The sequence below is a fragment of the Orcinus orca genome, chromosome 1, assembly GCF_937001465.1.
Source record: "Orcinus orca chromosome 1, mOrcOrc1.1, whole genome shotgun sequence".
Taxonomy (NCBI): Eukaryota; Metazoa; Chordata; class Mammalia; order Artiodactyla; family Delphinidae; genus Orcinus; species Orcinus orca.
In genome coordinates, this window is record NC_064559.1 from 11,193,117 (window position 1) to 11,212,309 (window position 19,193).

Below are 19,193 nucleotides of genomic sequence, written 5' to 3' on the forward strand. Positions count from 1 at the left end.
AATGTACATTATTTCTTCTAGAACAACCTGATGCCAGCCCACTTATACAGACAAACATGAAGCCCTGGTTGTTAATTTTTATTTATATGAACTGACTTAATCAGACCAAAAATTCTCTTTAATCTTGAGGGCGGGGGGAAAGGATAAATTGTAAATTGAAGCAGACTTTAGGTTACTGATTTCCCCTGAGATTGCCTGACTAATGTTATAATATTTTCTTTTTCAATATAACCAATATAAATGTGATTCTTAGGATTTACAAATGCATTCATATTTTATTTTGAAAGTTTTTGATCTTCAAAGAAGTTTCATCAGTTTAACCTTTTTCATTATTATTACTCTTAATCTATTTTAAAAGAATAATTATTTGTGGACTTATTTGTTTTAGGAGGCAGTTCCCATGTTATACTCAGCAGATACTTACGGAGCATTGTAATGAAGTGTGGTTCTGTAAATTCTCTAACGATGGCACTAAACTAGCAACAGGATCAAAAGATACGACAGTTATCATATGGCAAGTTGATCCGGTATGTACTCCAGTATGAATGTTTAGATTGCAAAAAGTAGTTTTTAATCTAATTGATTGAGTACATATTTTTAAAGTATGTGTATATAAGTAGCATTCTTTTCCAAGAGCATTTTTTGTCATCTTTGTCATGTCTTATCTCTTTCTGTGTTGTTTAGGTAATATATACAGATTAATATTATCAAAATTGTTGAGCGTTATGTGCTAGGATTGTACTTGGTCTGTGCGTGCATTATCTAGTTTTATCCTCTGAATAACGCTGTGAGATTCTAATATCTCCTGTTTTCCGATGAGGAAACCTAGATAAAAGTTAAATGCCCAGGCCCTCACAGCTTATAAATGGCAGAGTTAGACTTAAATCCAGGAATACTTTTACTCCAGACCTACTGCTCTTAATGTCTCTGCCAGTTTATCTTTGTTAATACTTGATTTACAGATTAATACAATGTCCATTCTGTCACAGGTTAGAAAAGACTCGTTACCATTTTGCCTTCTGAAACCCTTCATTATCTTCTGTAATTTGTGGAACCTCTGTTAAACACCCCCCCCATTTCTCCCCCCCCCCCAGTGATACATACGAAAAGTATTGTATTCTGGATTTAAAATTCTAAGTTCTCTCTAAAATTAGATTTGTCTTTGTTTATAACCAGGTGACCTACAGATTCGTAGAAATAAGTGTTTCCATTTCTTTCAGCCAATTAAACATTTATCGAGCAATCAAGGAAGTACGTGACTTCAAATAGGTTAGGGAGATGTATTTGGTATAGGAGTCATTCACCTAAAATGAGAAATTATAAGTAATCTTATTTTAAAATTTCGAATTAGAATATGATATTAGCCCACAATAAAGTTTTGAACTCTTATGTTGAAAAAATAGAGAAAGGGAGCCATAAAAGGAAATATTTTAAAAAGAAGAGAATCAAATTTGACAGCATACATCAATTCTTGTGTACCTGCACTATGCTATGAATGAAGAAAGGTAAATAAGATCTACCCTTTGTCTTAAATCAGGCATTCTTTCCCTTTTATTGTACCATGTACTCCTCTGGCAGTCTGAACCCTGTGGACCCCCTCCTCAGAATAATGTTTTTAAATGCATAAACCAAAACACATAGGAAGCCCAAGTATATATTATATATTAATTACAAAGGAAACCCAATTATATTGAAATATAGTTATCAAAATAGTACAGATACAGTATAGTAATAATGCTGCTTTTTTATTAACATATTCAGTAACAAATTCTAGCAGCAGATCTGATAGCTATAAGAATTTTGAATTAGTGACAAGCATAAATAATATTTTGAGATATCTGCAACAACTATAATATGATGTGAAAATATTTGAGATTTCCATTATTAACAGTCACCTAATATGACCTAATATAATACTTGATACTACCTTGCTTGTTAACTGCCTGCATTCAAGATTGAAGGAAATACTGAACTTCAGTCTGTGGTTAGTGAAAGTAAAGGTGTGCATTTTCAAGTACAAGGACTGCTGCTTCTATCCCTGGATGACTCCTTTAGCTCTCAGGTTAAGAACCTCTGTGAAAGGAATGCACAGTTTAGAAAGGGGAATTACATACATTGAAATAAGAATCGTACAGTATATGTAAAGTATTGTGAAAGCACCAAGTAGCTTCACAGGTTAGGAGTACCTCATTTGAGGCTTGCTGTGCATAGCACAGGTAGAGACAGGAAAAGGAAGAGAGGGACCTTCCCTTCCTTTCTCCCCACCCCCAAGTAAGAGAATAGGATGACTAAGGCAAAGCGTGGAAAACATGACTAGAAAAATAGGTTGGGATCCAGTCATAGCCTTTGAATACTATTATGAGGAGCATTTTTGTTCAGTAGTTATTTGCAAGATGTCTGAAAAGAAAGCCAATATCAAAACTTTTTTTATTTTGTTTTTTCTTCTAGCAGCAGTGTGTAAGAGTTCCTTTGGTTTAGCAAGTATTTATTGAGCACCTGCTGTGTGCCAGGCCTTTTGATAGAAGTCACACTGGGCTCCTGATAATATAGTGTACTGGAACTGGAAAGCAAGGGAAAGTTAAGACAAGTTAAGTCTTGGGTGAAGGAGAAGTAAATAATTATTTAGGCAAAACCAGTTACACCTGGTCCTTGTGTGAAAGATAATGTGGCTGGACATTTGGGCAAAGAGATTTTGTAGACTAGGAGATGAGGTTAATGAAGTAAGTAGCAACCAGGTCGAGGAGGATCTTGCACACTAAGGAGTTCACACTTTTATGCCTGTGTTTCCCAAAGTGTTTCTGTGAGAATACTGCTTAAGCAAGATGTTAATAGGTGTTATATGTAAAGGGCTTTTATGGCCAGATTAGCTTGGGAAATGCAGAGTTAATGCTTACATTCATAGAATTTGGTATCATGATATTTTATTCTGTCAAATACTATTTGAAAAACTTCTTAAGAAAATTGGTGCTCTTCTGGAACATGTGTTTTGTGTGTGTGTACTTTTAATGGATAGAAAAAAGAATGTATAGAGAACCTTAAGATTTCAATTGATGTGATTCCAATGCCTAGTTTCTTTTAACAGGTTTTCTTACCTTTCCCCCAAAAAGGAATTTTACCCATTCCCCTGCCCAAAATCCAAGCAAAGTTAAGTGGGTTCCATGAACACAGTATTACCACTTGGAATATCTTACTATAGAGATATTGTACTTCAGAAGATACAATATTAATATTCTCATTTGTTTTCAACTTCTTCTTTTACAGTGGTCCCCAACCTTTTTGGCACCAGGGACCGGTTTCGTGGAAGACAGTTTTTCCACGGGTGGGGGCGGGGGGGGAAGATGGTTCAGGCGGTGATGCAAGCGATGGGGAGCGACGGGGAGTGACGGGGAGCGGCAGGTGAAGCTTCGCTGGCTCACCCGCCGCTCGCCTCCTGCTGTGTGGCCCGGTTCCTAACACGCTGCAGACCAGTGTCGGTCCAGGGGTTGGGGACCCCTGTTTTACAGCGTTGTATTTTTTAATTAATGTGCATGAAACAGTTTTTGGTATTTTTTTTATTGGAGTGTAATCGCTTTGCCATGTTGTGTTAGTTTCTCCTGTACAATGAAGTGAATCAGCTATATGTATACATATATCCCCTTCCTCTTGGACCTCCCTCCCATCCCCTCCCCCCATCCCACCCATCTAGGTCATCACGGAGCACCAAGCTGAGCTCCCTGTGCTATACTGCAGGTTCCCGCTAGCTGTCTGTTCTACACATGGTAGTGTATTTATGTCAAACATAATCTCCCAATTCATCCCACCCTCTCCTTCCCCACTGTGTCCACACGTCCATTCTCTACGTCTGCGTCTCTCTTCCTGCCCTGGAAATAGGTTCGTCTGTACTATTTTTCTAGATTTCACATATATGTGTTAATATACAATATTCGTTTTTCTCTTTCTGACTTACTTCACTTCGTATGACAGACTCTAGGTCCAGCCACATTTCTACAAATGATCCAATTTCAGTCCTTTTTATGGCTGAGTAATATTCCATTGTATTATATGTACCACATCTTTATCCATTCATCTGTTGATGGACATTTAGTTTTTGAGTTAAACACTTCTGTAGTAGTATTGTTTGTCATTAGTTTAGAAGCAAATCTTTGTGTAGATCTAAAGCACCACTATGAATGAAAGTTTGTTCCTAGAAGATCTTGAACTAGTCCAAAAGAATTGACTTGCTTATTAAATTATGCAAGCCACTTTGACCTAATGATACTGTGATAAAATACTCCATACCTATTGTCATCTTCCCGAAGAAGAATCAGAAGTAATTACATTGTGAACTGCTGAATTTTGTCAAACAAATTCCCAGTCTTGTTTTAGCAGGCTAGTTCCAGACCCATTTCTAACTGCTTGTGGGTCATCACCATTGGAATTTCCCCGAGGCTCAAAACTGGTCTCCATAAGTCTTTAGTCTAGCCAAATTCCTGCTTCCTCTATTCACTGTCTGTATCCATCCTTATCCCCTAAAACAGAAATTTAGAGGTTGTCTTTGAACATTTCTTGTCTCATCCTGTCATGTCAGTTTTACGTCCCATGTATATTTTGATCTGACCTCTTTCAGTCCTGACCATGTTAGTTTAGGGCCTCATTTTTTTGTCTTAACTATATGGCTGCTGTGCTGGCTCATTAGGGGTGTCCTTATCCTGTGTCTCTTCGTTCTGATTCATCTTCCACACTGTTGTATGAGTTCTGTTCCTAAAACCAAGTATATTATATATTCCCAAGCTTAAAAATCATAAGTGGCTCTTCACTCACAGGATAAAATTTAACCCTTTAGCCTAAAATAATGGTGTCAGGTTTTCCAGTCTTGTCACTTGCCACTTCAGTGTTTGCACTATATATAGTTCATCCTGTAAAGCTTCAGAGTCGGGCACCTCAGGTTCCCTGGTATCAACAAAGGCAAGGTTGTAACCTATCTGAACCTTCAGTTCCTTCCCTGAAATACAGGGGAGGAGAATTAATACTTAACCTTTTAGATTTATGAGGTTTAAATGAGATATTGTTTGTGGATAGTGCTATTACTGATCAGCACTAAATAAGTGATAGCTCTGCTGGTGGGAATGTAAAACGGTTCAAACACTTGGAAAAGTTTGGCAGCTCCTCAAAATGTTTAGCACAGCGTTGGCATATGACCCAGCAATTCTACTCCTACATATAGACCCAAGAGAAATAAAGACAGGTCTGCACAAAAACTCATACATAGTTGTAGCAACATTATTCATAATAGCCAAAAAAAGAAACAATCCAGATGTTGCAAAATACAGTGTAGTCATAAAATGGAATATTATTCAGCAACTAAAAGGCATAAAATACTGTTATATTCCACAACATGGATGAACCCTGAAAACATCATGCTAAGTGAAAGAAGCCAATTACAAAAGACTTAGATGTTGTATGATTTCATTTATATGGAATGTCCAGAACAGGCAAATCCATAGAGTAAGTCGGGTTGCCAGCGCTGGAGGGAGGGAGAATGGGGAATAACTGCTAATGAGTATGGGGGTTCTTTTTGGGGTGATGAAAATGTTCTCAAGTTAGATAGTAGTGATGGTTGCACAATCTGTGAATATACTAAAAGCCACTGAATCATATACTTTAAAAAGGGTGAATTTTATGGTAAGTTATATCTCACTAAAACTGTCTTAAAAAGGAGGGGGTTAGCTTCTATTATACCTGTTTTCAGTTTCCTTGAAAGTCTCATAAGGACAAGGTCTGTGTCATCTTTATTTCCATCTAGCATACAATGCCCTTGTGTGTAGTAGACGCTTAACAGATACTGCAGCAAGAACGAGTCTTTATGAAGCAAGCTGTTAGAGCTTCAGTTGGGGGGGAAATTGGTGAAATCTGTGGAAATGTCCTCAGATTTAAATTATATTATCAAAGTTCATCTTCGCAGCTATTTAAGTTCTTGGGACTTTAGGAATTGGAGTTAACTAAGTTGTCTTGTTTTCCCTCCTAGGATACACACCTGCTAAAACTGCTTAAAACTTTAGAAGGACATGCTTACGGTGTTTCTTATATTGCATGGAGTCCAGATGACAACTATCTTGTTGCTTGTGGCCCTGATGACTGCTCTGAGCTTTGGCTTTGGAATGTACAAGTGAGCAGATTTCATCCTTGGTTTAGTCTTTAAAGTATAGTCATACTGCATGTATTCATTATAACTTTATTCATGATCTGTAGACCAGCATCATTCAACCTAAATTACCATGAATGTATCTCTTGTAAAAGATAATTCGTCAAATGGAACCCAGGTGTCCAGATTTATATTTAAATATTATGTTGAGCATAGTAGCATTTTTGAAAGAATGATCAGCAGGTATTTTTAGGGATGTTGTACTTCGTAGTGTATAATTTGTACTATTTACTGTAGTACTTTGTACCTCAAAAAAGACTTTACAGTTGTTTTACAGTTGCACAGTGGTACACGAAACTTACCTTTCAAGTGTGAAAATATCGACATTATACCAAATTTTCCATTCTGATGGCAATTGCACCATCTCCTTGCCTATATTTAATGTTCCAATCTCGTTTAGTAAATTTAAATTATGTTTTCAGTACTTATTATTAAGGGTTTTATTACGGTTTCTAAATGAAAACTTGAACACTTTATCTAGGGTCCCATCCCATTAGAAAAACTCAGCACTGAGTTCACTCCATTATCTACAGACTCTATTTGGAAACCTTGTAGTTATCATTTAAAATTATTTTTGGGCTTCCCTGGTGGCGCAGTGGTTGAGAGTCCGCCTGCCGATGTGAGGGACACGGGTTCGTGCCCCGGTATGGGAAGATCCCACATGCTGAAGCGGCTGGGCCCATGAGCCATGGCCGCTGAGCCTGCACATACGGAGCCTGTGCTCCGCAACGGGAGAGGCTACAACAGTGAGAGGCCCGTGTACCACAAAAAAAAAAAAAAAAAAATATATATATATATATATATATATGTATGTGTATATATATATATATATATACACACACACACACACATAATTATTTTTTAAACTTCTATAAGGTGACTGGTTAGGTGATTTTGCGGGAGGGGGTGGTTGTTTTGGTTTTTTTTTTTTTTTTAATAATGTTTCTTTTCTTTTTTTTGTTTTTTTTTGCCGTGCTGCGCGGCATGCGGGATCTTAGTTCCCCGACCAGGGATCGAACCCCTGTCCCCTGCAGTGGAAGCACTGAATCTTAACCACTGGACCACCAGGGAAGTCCCGTTCTTTGGTTTTTTAACCTCTAGGCAGGTGAATAGTTCAGGCTGTGGGTTTGAGTGTAGAAGTGTAAGTTGAAAGGATGTGGTTTTGAGTTTGAGGACCTATAAGTAAGTTGATTTTTACCAAGAGAGTGAAGCTAGAGCTCCATAGAAATGACTCATACAATAAGATGGTATAGAGGACAGATGAATACTAAGATGTACCTGAAGATGATGTGCCATAAATCTAATTCTACAGTAAGATTTCTGTTTCAACCCAGCTTTTTATTAAGAAAATTTCCAAACACTGAGAAAGGTTGAAAGATGAGTACAGTGATGACAGTGATGACCTGTATTCCGGCCACCCTAGATTCAACAGATGTTACTAACATTTTGTCACATATGTGTGTACATACCTACATGCATGCATACAAATGTACGTGCTTATATATATATATATATATCTCCATACCCAAAACATCTGGAAGTAAATTAAGATGATATTTTACTCCTTAATACTTAAGCACGTATCTCCTAAAAAATAACATTCTCCTACATAATCAAATGCCATTATCTTATCTAAGAACATTAACTTTAATTCTCTCATGTCTAATATTCATTTCATAATTAAAAAATCCTCAGTTGTCCCCAAAATGTCTTTATGCCATTTTTATCAAACCGGTGTTGAATCAGTGTTGTATTTCTGATTGGGCTCGGGGGGTGGCAAAGCACAGAATAGATTGGATGGCTTCTCAATGAAACAGGCTTGAACTGAATCTGACCTAAAAGACAATTTTTTTTTCCATTAAAGTTGTTTTTCCCCCCTCAAAGGGAGGAGAGGTACATAGTCATAATCCTATAATAGAGACTCAATTTATAGTGCCTGTGTAGTCTTCCTTTGAGTCAATTTTGAATTTCTGGACAGTTCAACTATGTTCTAGCTTAACTGTTTTACTGTGCATTACGTTACATAGACTTGTTCTAAAAGAGTGGTTCTTTTAAGTCAGTTTTCAAATTGCTCCTTTGTGTTTTTAGGTAGATTCCTAATTACAGGTTTCCCATGCTACTTGAAAAGTAGAGTATTCCTGTGGAATGTTTCATAAGCTGAAATGGCGTAAAGCAGCGGTCCCCAACCTTTTTGGCACCAGGGACCGATTTCGTGGAAGACAGTTTTTCCACGGACAGGGTGGGGGGGGGTGTGGCGGGTAGGGGAAGGGGATGGTTCAGGCGCTAACGCTAGCGATGGGGAGCGGCAGATGAAGCTTCCCTCGCTCGCCCCGCCGCTCACTTCCTGCTGTGCGACCCAGTTCCTAACAGGCCAGGGACCGGTACTTGTGCGCAGCCCGGGGGTTGGGGACCCCTGGCGTAAAGTGAAGAAGCAGTTACCTTAGGACACATCTTACTAATGGATGCACAAAAGAAATCAAGATAAAGCACAGATGCTCACATAGTTCAAAGCCATGGCAGCTTGATGCTGAGATGCTGAGCACAGTTCCTGGGAAGGAGCTTAGCGATGCCACTCTCACTCTTCAGGGTGTGTGCTGCCTCTGTGACAATTCATTGCAAAACACTGAACACTACTTTCCCTTTTCACGGACTTTTTTTGTAAAAGCAAAAATCCTCTTCAGATGTCTTTTGGTTAGCAAAAACAGGTACTAATGTAGGTCTTTGTGAAAGCCACTTGGCGGAAAGTGAACTTTTGAAAAGCAGGGGATACCTGTAATGGCCTCATACACTCATGGTCCTGAGCATAACAGAGAAAAAGACCATTTCTGCCTTCAGAACTTAGTGTATTAACACATTTGTGAATAGAAAATGCTGAGGATTTAGCTGTTTCATGTGTATTCGTGTTTCTAAACTTTTATTTTTTACCTGTTTATATCGAGCAACCCAAAAAAACAGTGACTTGAGAGCAATAAACAATATGGGAGAAGGATTTAAGATTGCCGAATTTTTTTTTTCTTTTTCAGTGTAAGGAAGACATTCTGGTTTTTGTGCCCTCTTTGCTTTTATTACTTGGCCCCATTTCCTGATCATGCACTTTTTTTTCCTTTTTTTTTTACTTTTGATTACCCATTTCTCACAGGAAAATTATGCCCATGTACTTTTTATTATACCAAGGGCAGCTATTATCTCTCAGATCCTGTTTCTAATCCATGAACAAAATGGAATCAAGACTAAATTAAATGGTATGTGTCTACCTTCTAAGTTGGATAACTTAGAAAAAATAACAGGAGGATATCTGAGGGTTGTAATCAACTAAATAGTCTTGATTAGTTGGGAATGCTTTAAAATGACTGTGCTAAACAGTACAAAAGTTCTTCATTCTTTTCTGTTACTTTTAATTGAAATAAAGTTATATATCAGAAAAATAATTTTTGTTTTTCTCTCCCCATTTTTCCTACTACATTTTGAGCATCTTGAATATGAAGTTTAACATAATTTAGATTGCCTACAGTCTTGGCCTAGTTTAAGGGCATAGTTTTTCTGCCTATTAATCATGTTCTTAAGGAGTTGCTAATTGCATGAACTGTAATTTTAGAATAAAATTTATAAAGAACTATGAACTAAGGAGAAGTGGAAACTCAGAAGGAATAGGTATGTAGTACTGGGCATTTCATTATCTTACTTGGGAAGAATTACATGTTTTAATTTATGAATGTAATTGATTTAAGACAAGAGTTCTATTGGAGTTTATCTCATCTCTTCTTTGGATCACATACGTCAGGCTTTGTTTGACTCCTGAGTTTTCCTTCAAGTCCTTAATTTCTCTTCTGAGTGCTATAGTCTCTTTCTATGAGGGCAATTTAAACAGTTTATTTCTCTAATTAGAAGTATTAAACTAACCAGATATCCCAGTTACTATCTTTTTTTTTTCTTTGTACATTTCCTTTAGAAGAGTATCTTGAAGAGCTCATCCACAGTTTTATTTCTTTGTAGACGGGAGAGCTAAGGACAAAAATGAGCCAGTCTCATGAAGACAGTTTAACAAGTGTGGCTTGGAATCCAGATGGGAAACGCTTTGTGACTGGAGGTCAGCGTGGGCAGTTCTATCAGTGTGTGAGTATTTAGTGCCCTCTTTCAAATGTTTGCTTATTTAAAAGCAAACTTAGTTTTGTAAAAATAAAGAATTCATTTGACTTGATAAAAGCACTGTCCAATAGAACTTTCTGTGGATTTTTTTTTAAACCATTTCAAGTGCTTATACAAAATATAGGCTTTGAATTTAGTAAAACATTAAAAAAAATTGTCCTACTAAACATTTTGTTCTTATAAATAAGTTCCTAATGTATAGGGACAAAAAGGTTTAGTATTTAATTTCTTTGGGTTTTTTTAGCCCTTTGGAATTTTTTGTATCCAAAAAAAAAAGCTGAATTTCATGAGGAGACTGTCTTTAAATATTTGAGGAATAAAAGTGATGATGAGTGTTACCAGAAAACTTTGCGGTCTTGATTGGAGGTATCTTCTAATCATTACCTGCCCTGTTAATCTTGGAGTGTTGGGATAATAAAAATTAATAGGTAAAAAGTCTTATGACAAGGTAGATTGTGATACAAATCCCGTGTCATCACTCTGTATCTAGATTCCACATCTCATATCACTACCTAGCGTGGTTCTAGTAGGCCCGTCTAGATTTTTAAAACTAAAATAAGATAATAAATCCCATCAAATCATTCAATGTAGGTCATTTATCATAAAGACTTTTATGTAGCCACTACAAATTATCAATTTCACTAAGCTGGCTGCTAGACTCGTGGAACCTAGTGTCATATTCTCTCAGCATGGTTGTAAGCCATTTCTTTCTTTTTTTGTTTGTTTTTTTTCCAGTTGTCCCAACACTCTTTATTGATATACCCATGATTTTCCAATTCTTTTTTTTTTTAATTTATTTATTTATTTTATTTTTGGCTGTGTTGTGTCTTCGTTTCTGTGCGAGGGCTTTCTCTAGTTGCGGCGAGTGGGGGCCACTTCATCGCGGTGCGCGGGCCTCTCGCTGTCACGTCCTCTCTTGTCGCGGAGAACAGGCTCCAGATGCACAGGCTCAGTAGTTGTGGCTCACGGGCCTAGTTGCTCCACGGCATGTAGGATCTTCCCAGACCAGGGCTCGAACCCGTGTCCCCTGCATAGGCAGGCAGATTCTCAACCACTGCGCCACTAGGGAAGCCCCTAATTCTTTTAAAAAGTTATTTCAAGTGGTCAATACCATTGTTATATACTAATTTAGCATTTTATTTCTGGACTTTCTCTCCATGGGCTAATACTTTACTGCATTGATTGATTGATCTAATTGACATATAACATTATATTAGTTTCAAGTGTACAACATAATGATTCAGTATTTGTATGTATTACAAAATGATTACCACAATAAGTCTAGTTAACATCCATCACCATACATAGTTACAAGAATTTTTTTTTGTTATGATGAGGATTTTTAAGATTTACTTTTAGCAACTTTCACATATGCAATACAGTATTATTAACTATAGTCACCATGCTGTACATTTTAGCATTTAAGCCATTAGTTCTTAATTCCCTGTGTTCAAGACGCATATATGTTTCTGCTGACTTTGCCATCCCATACATTGTTTAAACCTTCATGATACAGGACTTTGGTAGTTCCCTAATCTGTAAAATGGGAATGGGAATGCCTCTCAGAGCTCTGAATGTTCAATAAGATAATGATCCTAAGAGCTTTGCTCAGCACGTTACAGACTTGGTGACTTTTTAAAAAATGTCATAACAGATTCCTAAGTTCTATAAAGTTATAATTAATGTTTTAGTAATTGTTTTCCATATCATAACTTGTGAATATTACAGGACAAGTCCCAGTATAGTGAATTTTAAAGGAATGTTTGAATTCTTTTCCAAAAGTTGTGAGACCTTAAAACTTAAGGATTCTTTCTTTCTTTGTATTTATTGTACTTATCTGTGCATGGTAGGTTATTGAAGGGAAGATAGATTTACTAAGATTCTCCCCCTCCCCCTTAGGTATTGTAATGAAATTTGACCTATATTCAAATTCTGATGATTAAAAACACTTATGGAACAATTAGGTTGAGATCAGTCTCAGGAAAAGACAAACATTACAAAAAGATATGCTAAGAGATTCTTTGGTTTTTGTTTGCTTTCTGAGTGCTGTTAAATAATGGAGTTAATAGTAATTTTCTCCTCAGGATTTAGACGGTAATCTTCTTGACTCCTGGGAAGGGGTGAGAGTGCAATGCCTTTGGTGCTTGAGTGACGGGAAGACTGTTTTGGCATCAGATACACACCAGCGAATTCGGGGATATAACTTCGAGGACCTTACAGATAGGAACATGTAACTATATTTTGTATCCATTAAACAACAGTTATCTGATTTATGTTAAAATAAAAGTGTAGTGGAACTTACTTCTTCAGAAAAAGTTTTTATTATGGTTTTGGTTTTGGTTTGATTGGTAATTTGGGTGGATAGTCAGGTGGTGCTTAGTAATTATTAACTCAGAATCTTTTTATTGATTGAAATATAGTATATAATAGCGAATACAGACAAAATTTGTGATACTTAAGCTAGAACATTTTGTATTTTGATAATTTGAATGTGTTGATTCTTAGTATGTTTCTTTTGACAAATTATTTTTTGGTTACAGAGTACAAGAAGATCATCCCATTATGTCTTTTACTATTTCAAAGAACGGCCGATTAGCTTTGTTAAATGTAGCAACTCAGGTGAGTTTATTAGCATAATTCTCAGAAAAATTTAGCTTAGTTAAAGTTTATTGTGATTTTTAGTATATATAAACAAGTATTTCTGTGAATTCTTAAATTTCAAATGTGTTTGATCCTTAAGTTTGTAGAGTCAACTCGAAATTTTTCAGTTGGCATTTCGCATAAATAGAAAATGAAAATGTTCATCAGGCAAAGGGATAGTCACAGGTAACTTTTTAAAATTGTTTTGAGTTGAGTTAGAATAAATACCTGAATTCTCTTTTGCTTACAGGGAGTTCATTTATGGGACTTGCAAGACAGAGTTTTAGTAAGAAAGTATCAAGGTGTTACACAAGGGTTTTATACAATTCATTCATGTTTTGGAGGCCATAATGAAGACTTCATCGCTAGTGGCAGTGAAGGTAAATTGTGTCTCTGTTGGTTCACATATATTGATGGACTGAAAGTTCTATAATTCTCTCAACTTGTGAACATAGTCATGTCTCCAAACAAATTCAAGATGTTAAATCAAAAATTGTATGAGCTGTTTATCCAGTGCACTGTTAATTTCCTTTTCTTGGAATGATTTGAGTCCTCCTATTGTCACAAATTAATAGTGCCTATTTTGGCTTATGTGGAGGTGTGTTTAGTGCATGTGGGAAATCAAGATTTAGTTAAATCTTTATTCTCTCGTATGTTGACTTTTTTTTAATAGATTTATTTTATTTATTTATTTTTTGGCGTTGGGTCTTTGTTGCTGCGCACGGGCTTTCTGTAGTTGCAGCTAGTGGGACTCCTCTTCATTGCGGGGTGTGGGCTTCTCGTTGTGTTGGCTTCTCTTGTTGAGGAGCATGGGCTCTAGGCGTGTGGGCTCAGTAGTTGTGGCGCATGGGCTTAGTTGCTCCGTGGCATGTGGGATCTTACCGGACCAGGGCTCGAACCCGTGTCCCCTGCATTGGCAGGTGGATTCTTTTTTTTTTTTTTTGCGGTACGCGGGCCTCTCACTGTCGTGGCCTCTCCCGTTGTGGAGCACAGGCTCCGGACGCGCAGGCTCAGCGGCCATGGCTCACGGGCCCTGCCGCTCCGCGGCATGTGGGATCCTCCCTGACCAGGGCACGAACCCGCGTCCCCTACATTGGCAGGCGGACTCTCAACCACTGCGCTACCAGGGAAGCCCGGCAGGCGGATTCTTAACCACTGCGCCACCAGGGAAGCCCCACTATTTTTTCATGAGACTGATGGTTTTCAGATGTTAGTAGGTAGTATCTTAAAAATCAAGGTTAATTGTTTTACCTGATCTTGGACAAAATTGACTATAGTTAGATCTTCAGTGTTTCTTTAGTGACCAAAGAAAATAATTTAGGATTCTTATGGTCTCAGAGAAGCTGAAATTACAGAATTGTGTCTACTACCTTTTTGAATAAACTTCTCTGGTCTAATAACATCGGTATTTCAGGCAGGCATGTGCCTAAACTAGTCAGTCTGATTTAAAATAGAAATTGTTTAAAATATGCAAGCACAAGTAAGTGAGGCAGTATTAAAAGTTGGTGTACGTTTTAAGGTGATGAAACATAAATAATGGCAAATTATTGAAAATTTTCATTCAACACATTTTCTTGAGTACCCACTATACTGTTCTAGTACTGTAGCAGCGAATTATTTAAGTCATTTTTTTAAAAACTGAATCTCGTTTTCCAAGGTAGACCAAGGAACTGGATTATGTTGGTAAACACCTGGTAATGTTCAATTACTGTGTAAGATGTTTCTGTTACCCATTTCTTGACAAAAAACTGATCTCAGTAGCTAAGAGGATCACAAAATGACACACGAGTTTTTCCTTTGTGTATAAGATATTTAAGGATTAAGACAAAGAGACATTTAGGGATTTAGATTTTAACATGAAGCATGTGAATTTATCTATTCTTTTTTTTCCCCCCAAAAAAATCAGTCAGATAAGATTGAGAAAAGAGAAGAGTGGTTTACTAGGTAACAATTGGGAGTTCACTTCTTTCCCATCAAAAAATCTTTTTTTATCTGTTAGTTTAATCATGTTATTTTTTTCTAGGTTCTCTATTGGCTTCTAATTTGATATGATCTAAACATATTAATAAGCCTTTTACCTGCTTTTTAGCTCTTCCTACTCAAAGATCTCTTTCCCCTTGCTCTATTTAATCCTGCTCCTGGGGGGTTTTTTTGCCTCTTAATTATGCCTCACAATCCCCTATAGCTCTTTCTAAAAATAATATGTAGCCTAGAAGTGCTTTAAAAATATGTGTTGCTACCATTATCCCTAGTGATGCCAATCTTTTTTTTTTTTTTGCGGTACGCGGGCCTCTCCCGTTGCGGAGCACAGGCTCCGGACGCGCAGGTTCAGCGGCCATGGCTCACAGGCCCAGCCGCTCCGCGGCATGTGGGATCTTCCCAGACCGGGGCACGAACCCACGTCCCCTGCATCGGCAGGCGGACTCTCAACCACTGCGCCACCAGGGAAGCCCCAATCTTTTTTTTTTTTTTTTAAGACCAAACTAACTTTAGAATTAAGCCTGATGAATAATGTAATTAAGCCACACATTATATTCTGCTTAGGGATAAAATGAAACATAACTATGATGGAAAGAGATTAGCATTCTCATGATTCAGGTGGTTTAGAATGGTTCTAAAAGTGTTTTCAACACCAAGTGGATATAGCAACTATATTATCTCCCAAGATGACCACAGTAATCCATTTGTCATTTATTGTCAGAAATATATTCCAAGAACCTTCCAAATCCCCAAATATATGAATGTCAGTATAAAATAGAGCAATTAGGAAACCTTTCCCCCTAAAAGTTATGCCATTACTCCAGCCTTTTCATTGTGCTGGAAATATATAGAAAAACTTATGTTTTACCTCTGCATAGGCACTGGATTCCCTAAACTGGTACAGTAAGCAGAGCTTGATCATAAAGCCTGTCATTCTGACCTTGACTACATCAAATCTTAATTTTTGCTGACTGTTCAGCAAATATCCTCCTCGGGTATGTGTTCGCAAATCCAAATGTAGGCAGATTTCAGTTGCATTCACACTTTTCAAGCCTGTAATCTTTCTTTGTGGACTTGCTCTGTCCAAGGGGAAACATAGCTAGTCTGGGCTTTTTTTTTTTTTTTTTTTTCCTTTTGCTAATTTTATTTTATTGAAAGAAAATTATTTTCAGAAATGATTGAAGAATAAGTACCCTCTAGGAAAGATAAATTCAGTACTTCAGTGAGTGCCTTTTAGCTTTTGCTTCACATACTCAAAAAAATGTTCAGAAACAGTTCCAACTTTTTATCTTTGTAAGTTGAAACCAGGGCATGGTTTTTTTTTTTAACCACAAGTTTATTACCTTTTCACCACTCTGAAGTTTCCTCAGTTGGCAGCACATCCACTGAAAGTTCCCACATTGATCTCATAGTTGATTGACAGATCTTCAGATAGGACACTTTTCTGATTTACCCTGGGATTCTGCCTTCTGCTGAAAAGCCATCACTTCTATTTCGTTAACTCTTTGTGGTAGTACATGGTGTTTACTACGTGCTAGACTCTGTTCAAAACACTTTTTCATGTACAGACTTACTTTATCCTCATAACATGATGAGGTAAGTACAGATCCCCGTTTACAGAGGAGTTGCAAAGAGTGGGTAATGTGCCCAAAGTTACATGGCTGGTCCGTGATACAGGGAGCGTGTGGACTGGGTAGTCTGACTCTACAGCCCGTACTGTGAACTTCTACTCTGTACTAGTCCGTTGTGTTGTTTTGCTTTGTTTGTTTTTGAAGATTATTTTATCACAAAGTTGTCAGGGTTTTTGTTTTTTATGGTCACTTCATGAGATTACAAATAGACTACTACGAAGTCATATTATTATGCTGTCTAGCCTCACAAGTAAACTCTTGAGCAGGGCCTCCTGGATTTCAACCCCAGTTTCACCATTTACTGGCTGTTAACCATGAGCAGATTGCTTCTTCAGTCGCCATCCATAAAAGGGATAAGCATAGTGCCCACCTCATGATGATGGTGAAGATTAAATAATACACTTAAGGGCTTCCCTGGTGGCGCAGTGGTTGAGAGTCCGCCTGCCGATGCAGGGGACACAGGTTCGTGCCCCGGTCCAGGAAGATTCCACATGCCGTGGAGCAGCTGGGCCCGTGAGCCATGGCCACTGAGCCTGTGCGTCCAGAGCCTGCGCTCCGCAACGGGAGAGGCCACAACAGTAAGAGGCCCGCGTACCACACAAAAAAATAATAATTAAAAAATAATAATAATAATATACTTAGTACATTATAAGCACTCAGTATTTAGCTATCGTAATTGCTATATTTGAATTTGGATACATTGCTTTTCTATCACCTCTCATTTCCATAGAATCTGTCTCTATCCTAGATTTGTTTATATTCAAAGATCTTGACTGTGATTATATATTATGTATTACAGGATATTACAGATAGATTTTGTGGTGACTTGCAAGCTAGTCAGTCATCAGTAACAGGGAAAAAAATGTGTGTTTTATTAAAATGGCTTTTTTCAAAAGGTAGTTTGTTAAATTATTCACATTGTTTTTGTTGTCCTTTCAAGTTCTAATAAGTTATACGTTCTGTGTGTAATGAGCAGTAAATTTAAAATCAGTTGGTTTTGTTAATATGTAACAACTCCTTGACTTTTCTCTGAATTACTGTTTATTCAGATCACAAGGTTTACATCTGGCACAAACGTAGTGAACTGCCAATCGCGGAGCTGACAGGGCACACACGCACCGTAAACTGTGTGAGCTGGAACCCACAGATCCCATCTATGATGGCCAGCGCCTCAGATGACGGCACCGTTAGAATATGGGGACCAGCGCCTTTTATAGACCACCAGAATATTGAAGGTAACTATCATACGGTATCCCTGTGTTTTCTCCAGATGAAACGTTGCCCTGCTTATCATAAAGTTGTAGCATTTTTAAGCGGTACTTTATTAAAAGTGTAGGATACAATCAATTTTTTTCCCTCATTTAGAGATTGTACACTATATCTCACTCCGCAGAAGTTTAATTAATCTAAGACACAGCAGTATTTTGTTTGTTTGTTTTATCGGTGACACTGGGGAGAATAAGCTGCAATGTGCCACCTCATTTACATCCAGTTAGTATTGCCACTTTCAAAATTTTATTGAAAATCTTGCTTCATCAAGCAAGAAGTATTTTATACTTTCATACCCATGAAAACTAGCTAGTATATGAAATTTGAACTATATGAAATTTGAACAACTTTAGAATGATCTTGATTATGGTTTTACCCTTAAAAATAAATATCTGTTAATAGCAATAGAGAAAGAGAAGGGAACTAAAATTTATCATGTACCTATGTGCCAGGCAGCCTGCTAGGCCTTTTATATACACTGTCTTGCGTAACATCTTCATAGCCCTGTAAGAGAAGTAGAAGTGTTTTTATCCTCATTTCTGTGGATGTAAAAACTGAAGCATGGCAAGACTAGTTAACTTGTTGAGAGCTGCCAGGTCTTCAAATCTAGGTCTGAAAGGTTTTTTCCACTACTTCCAGATACTTGAAGAAAGCCCAAAGCCAAAAAGCTTAACAGTTAAGGACATAGCTTAATTGAGCAAGATATTGGTACTACAGAGAGGACATAACGAGAGCAAAAATATTTAGTTTGCTTAGAAAGAAGTAATTTACCTAGAAACAGAAACAGATTTTTTTGTTCAGTTAAGTTATTCTTAGAGGAGGAGGGTTGTCAGGGTAGCATGTGTGGTTTAAAAGCGTATTTTCTGTGCTTTTGTCTTTGTGGTTCAAACTGTAAAAGACTTGACCAGATCTCACTGGTCGGTGAGGATGTACAGCCAAAGATGAGAGTAAAAAGCACGAAGAGCACACAGGTCAAAAAGCTTGAGAATTACTGTTCAGTTATTCAGAACCTTCAAGGACCTTTTTGTATCTGTACATCACTACATGACATTCTAACATTCCTCTGAAATCAGCTAAAACTAAAAATCTTGTTGATCTCCTATTGTTCGTTGTTGTCCTTTTTTAGGTTTCAAGCCCCACTCTCTTAGATGTTTTAGAGATCTATAACTGAGATTATATGTGCTTTTCTAATTTTATTAGTCATTTTGGAAGTTATTTCTTCAAATAAACATTTGATTTGAAGAAGTAGGAAAACATTAGGTATATAGTAACAGATTTACCTTGTAAGTGGATTTATTTTAGACATACCTTTAAGGGTGTGTTTATGCTTCTACTGTGAAACAAAA

The 19,193-nt window shown here is 37.3% G+C and overlaps 1 protein-coding gene across 3 annotated transcripts in view; it reads left to right on the plus strand.

The window, feature by feature from the left end:
- WDR26 (WD repeat domain 26) overlaps nt 1–19,193 on the plus strand; it is a 40,614-nt gene that overhangs the window by 18,020 nt on the left and 3,401 nt on the right. For 2 of the 3 annotated variants that reach the window (XM_004270994.4, XM_004270995.3), the window contains exons 7-13: nt 389–527; nt 6,005–6,145; nt 10,175–10,294; nt 12,412–12,557; nt 12,868–12,946; nt 13,218–13,347; nt 17,628–17,813. In XM_004270994.4, coding sequence (XP_004271042.1) covers nt 389–527; nt 6,005–6,145; nt 10,175–10,294; nt 12,412–12,557; nt 12,868–12,946; nt 13,218–13,347; nt 17,628–17,813 — 941 coding nt within the window. Of the gene's footprint in view, nt 1–388; nt 528–6,004; nt 6,146–10,174; nt 10,295–12,411; nt 12,558–12,867; nt 12,947–13,217; nt 13,348–17,627; nt 17,814–19,193 lie in introns of those variants that run through there. The other variant, XM_033430405.2, reaches the window with a different exon arrangement.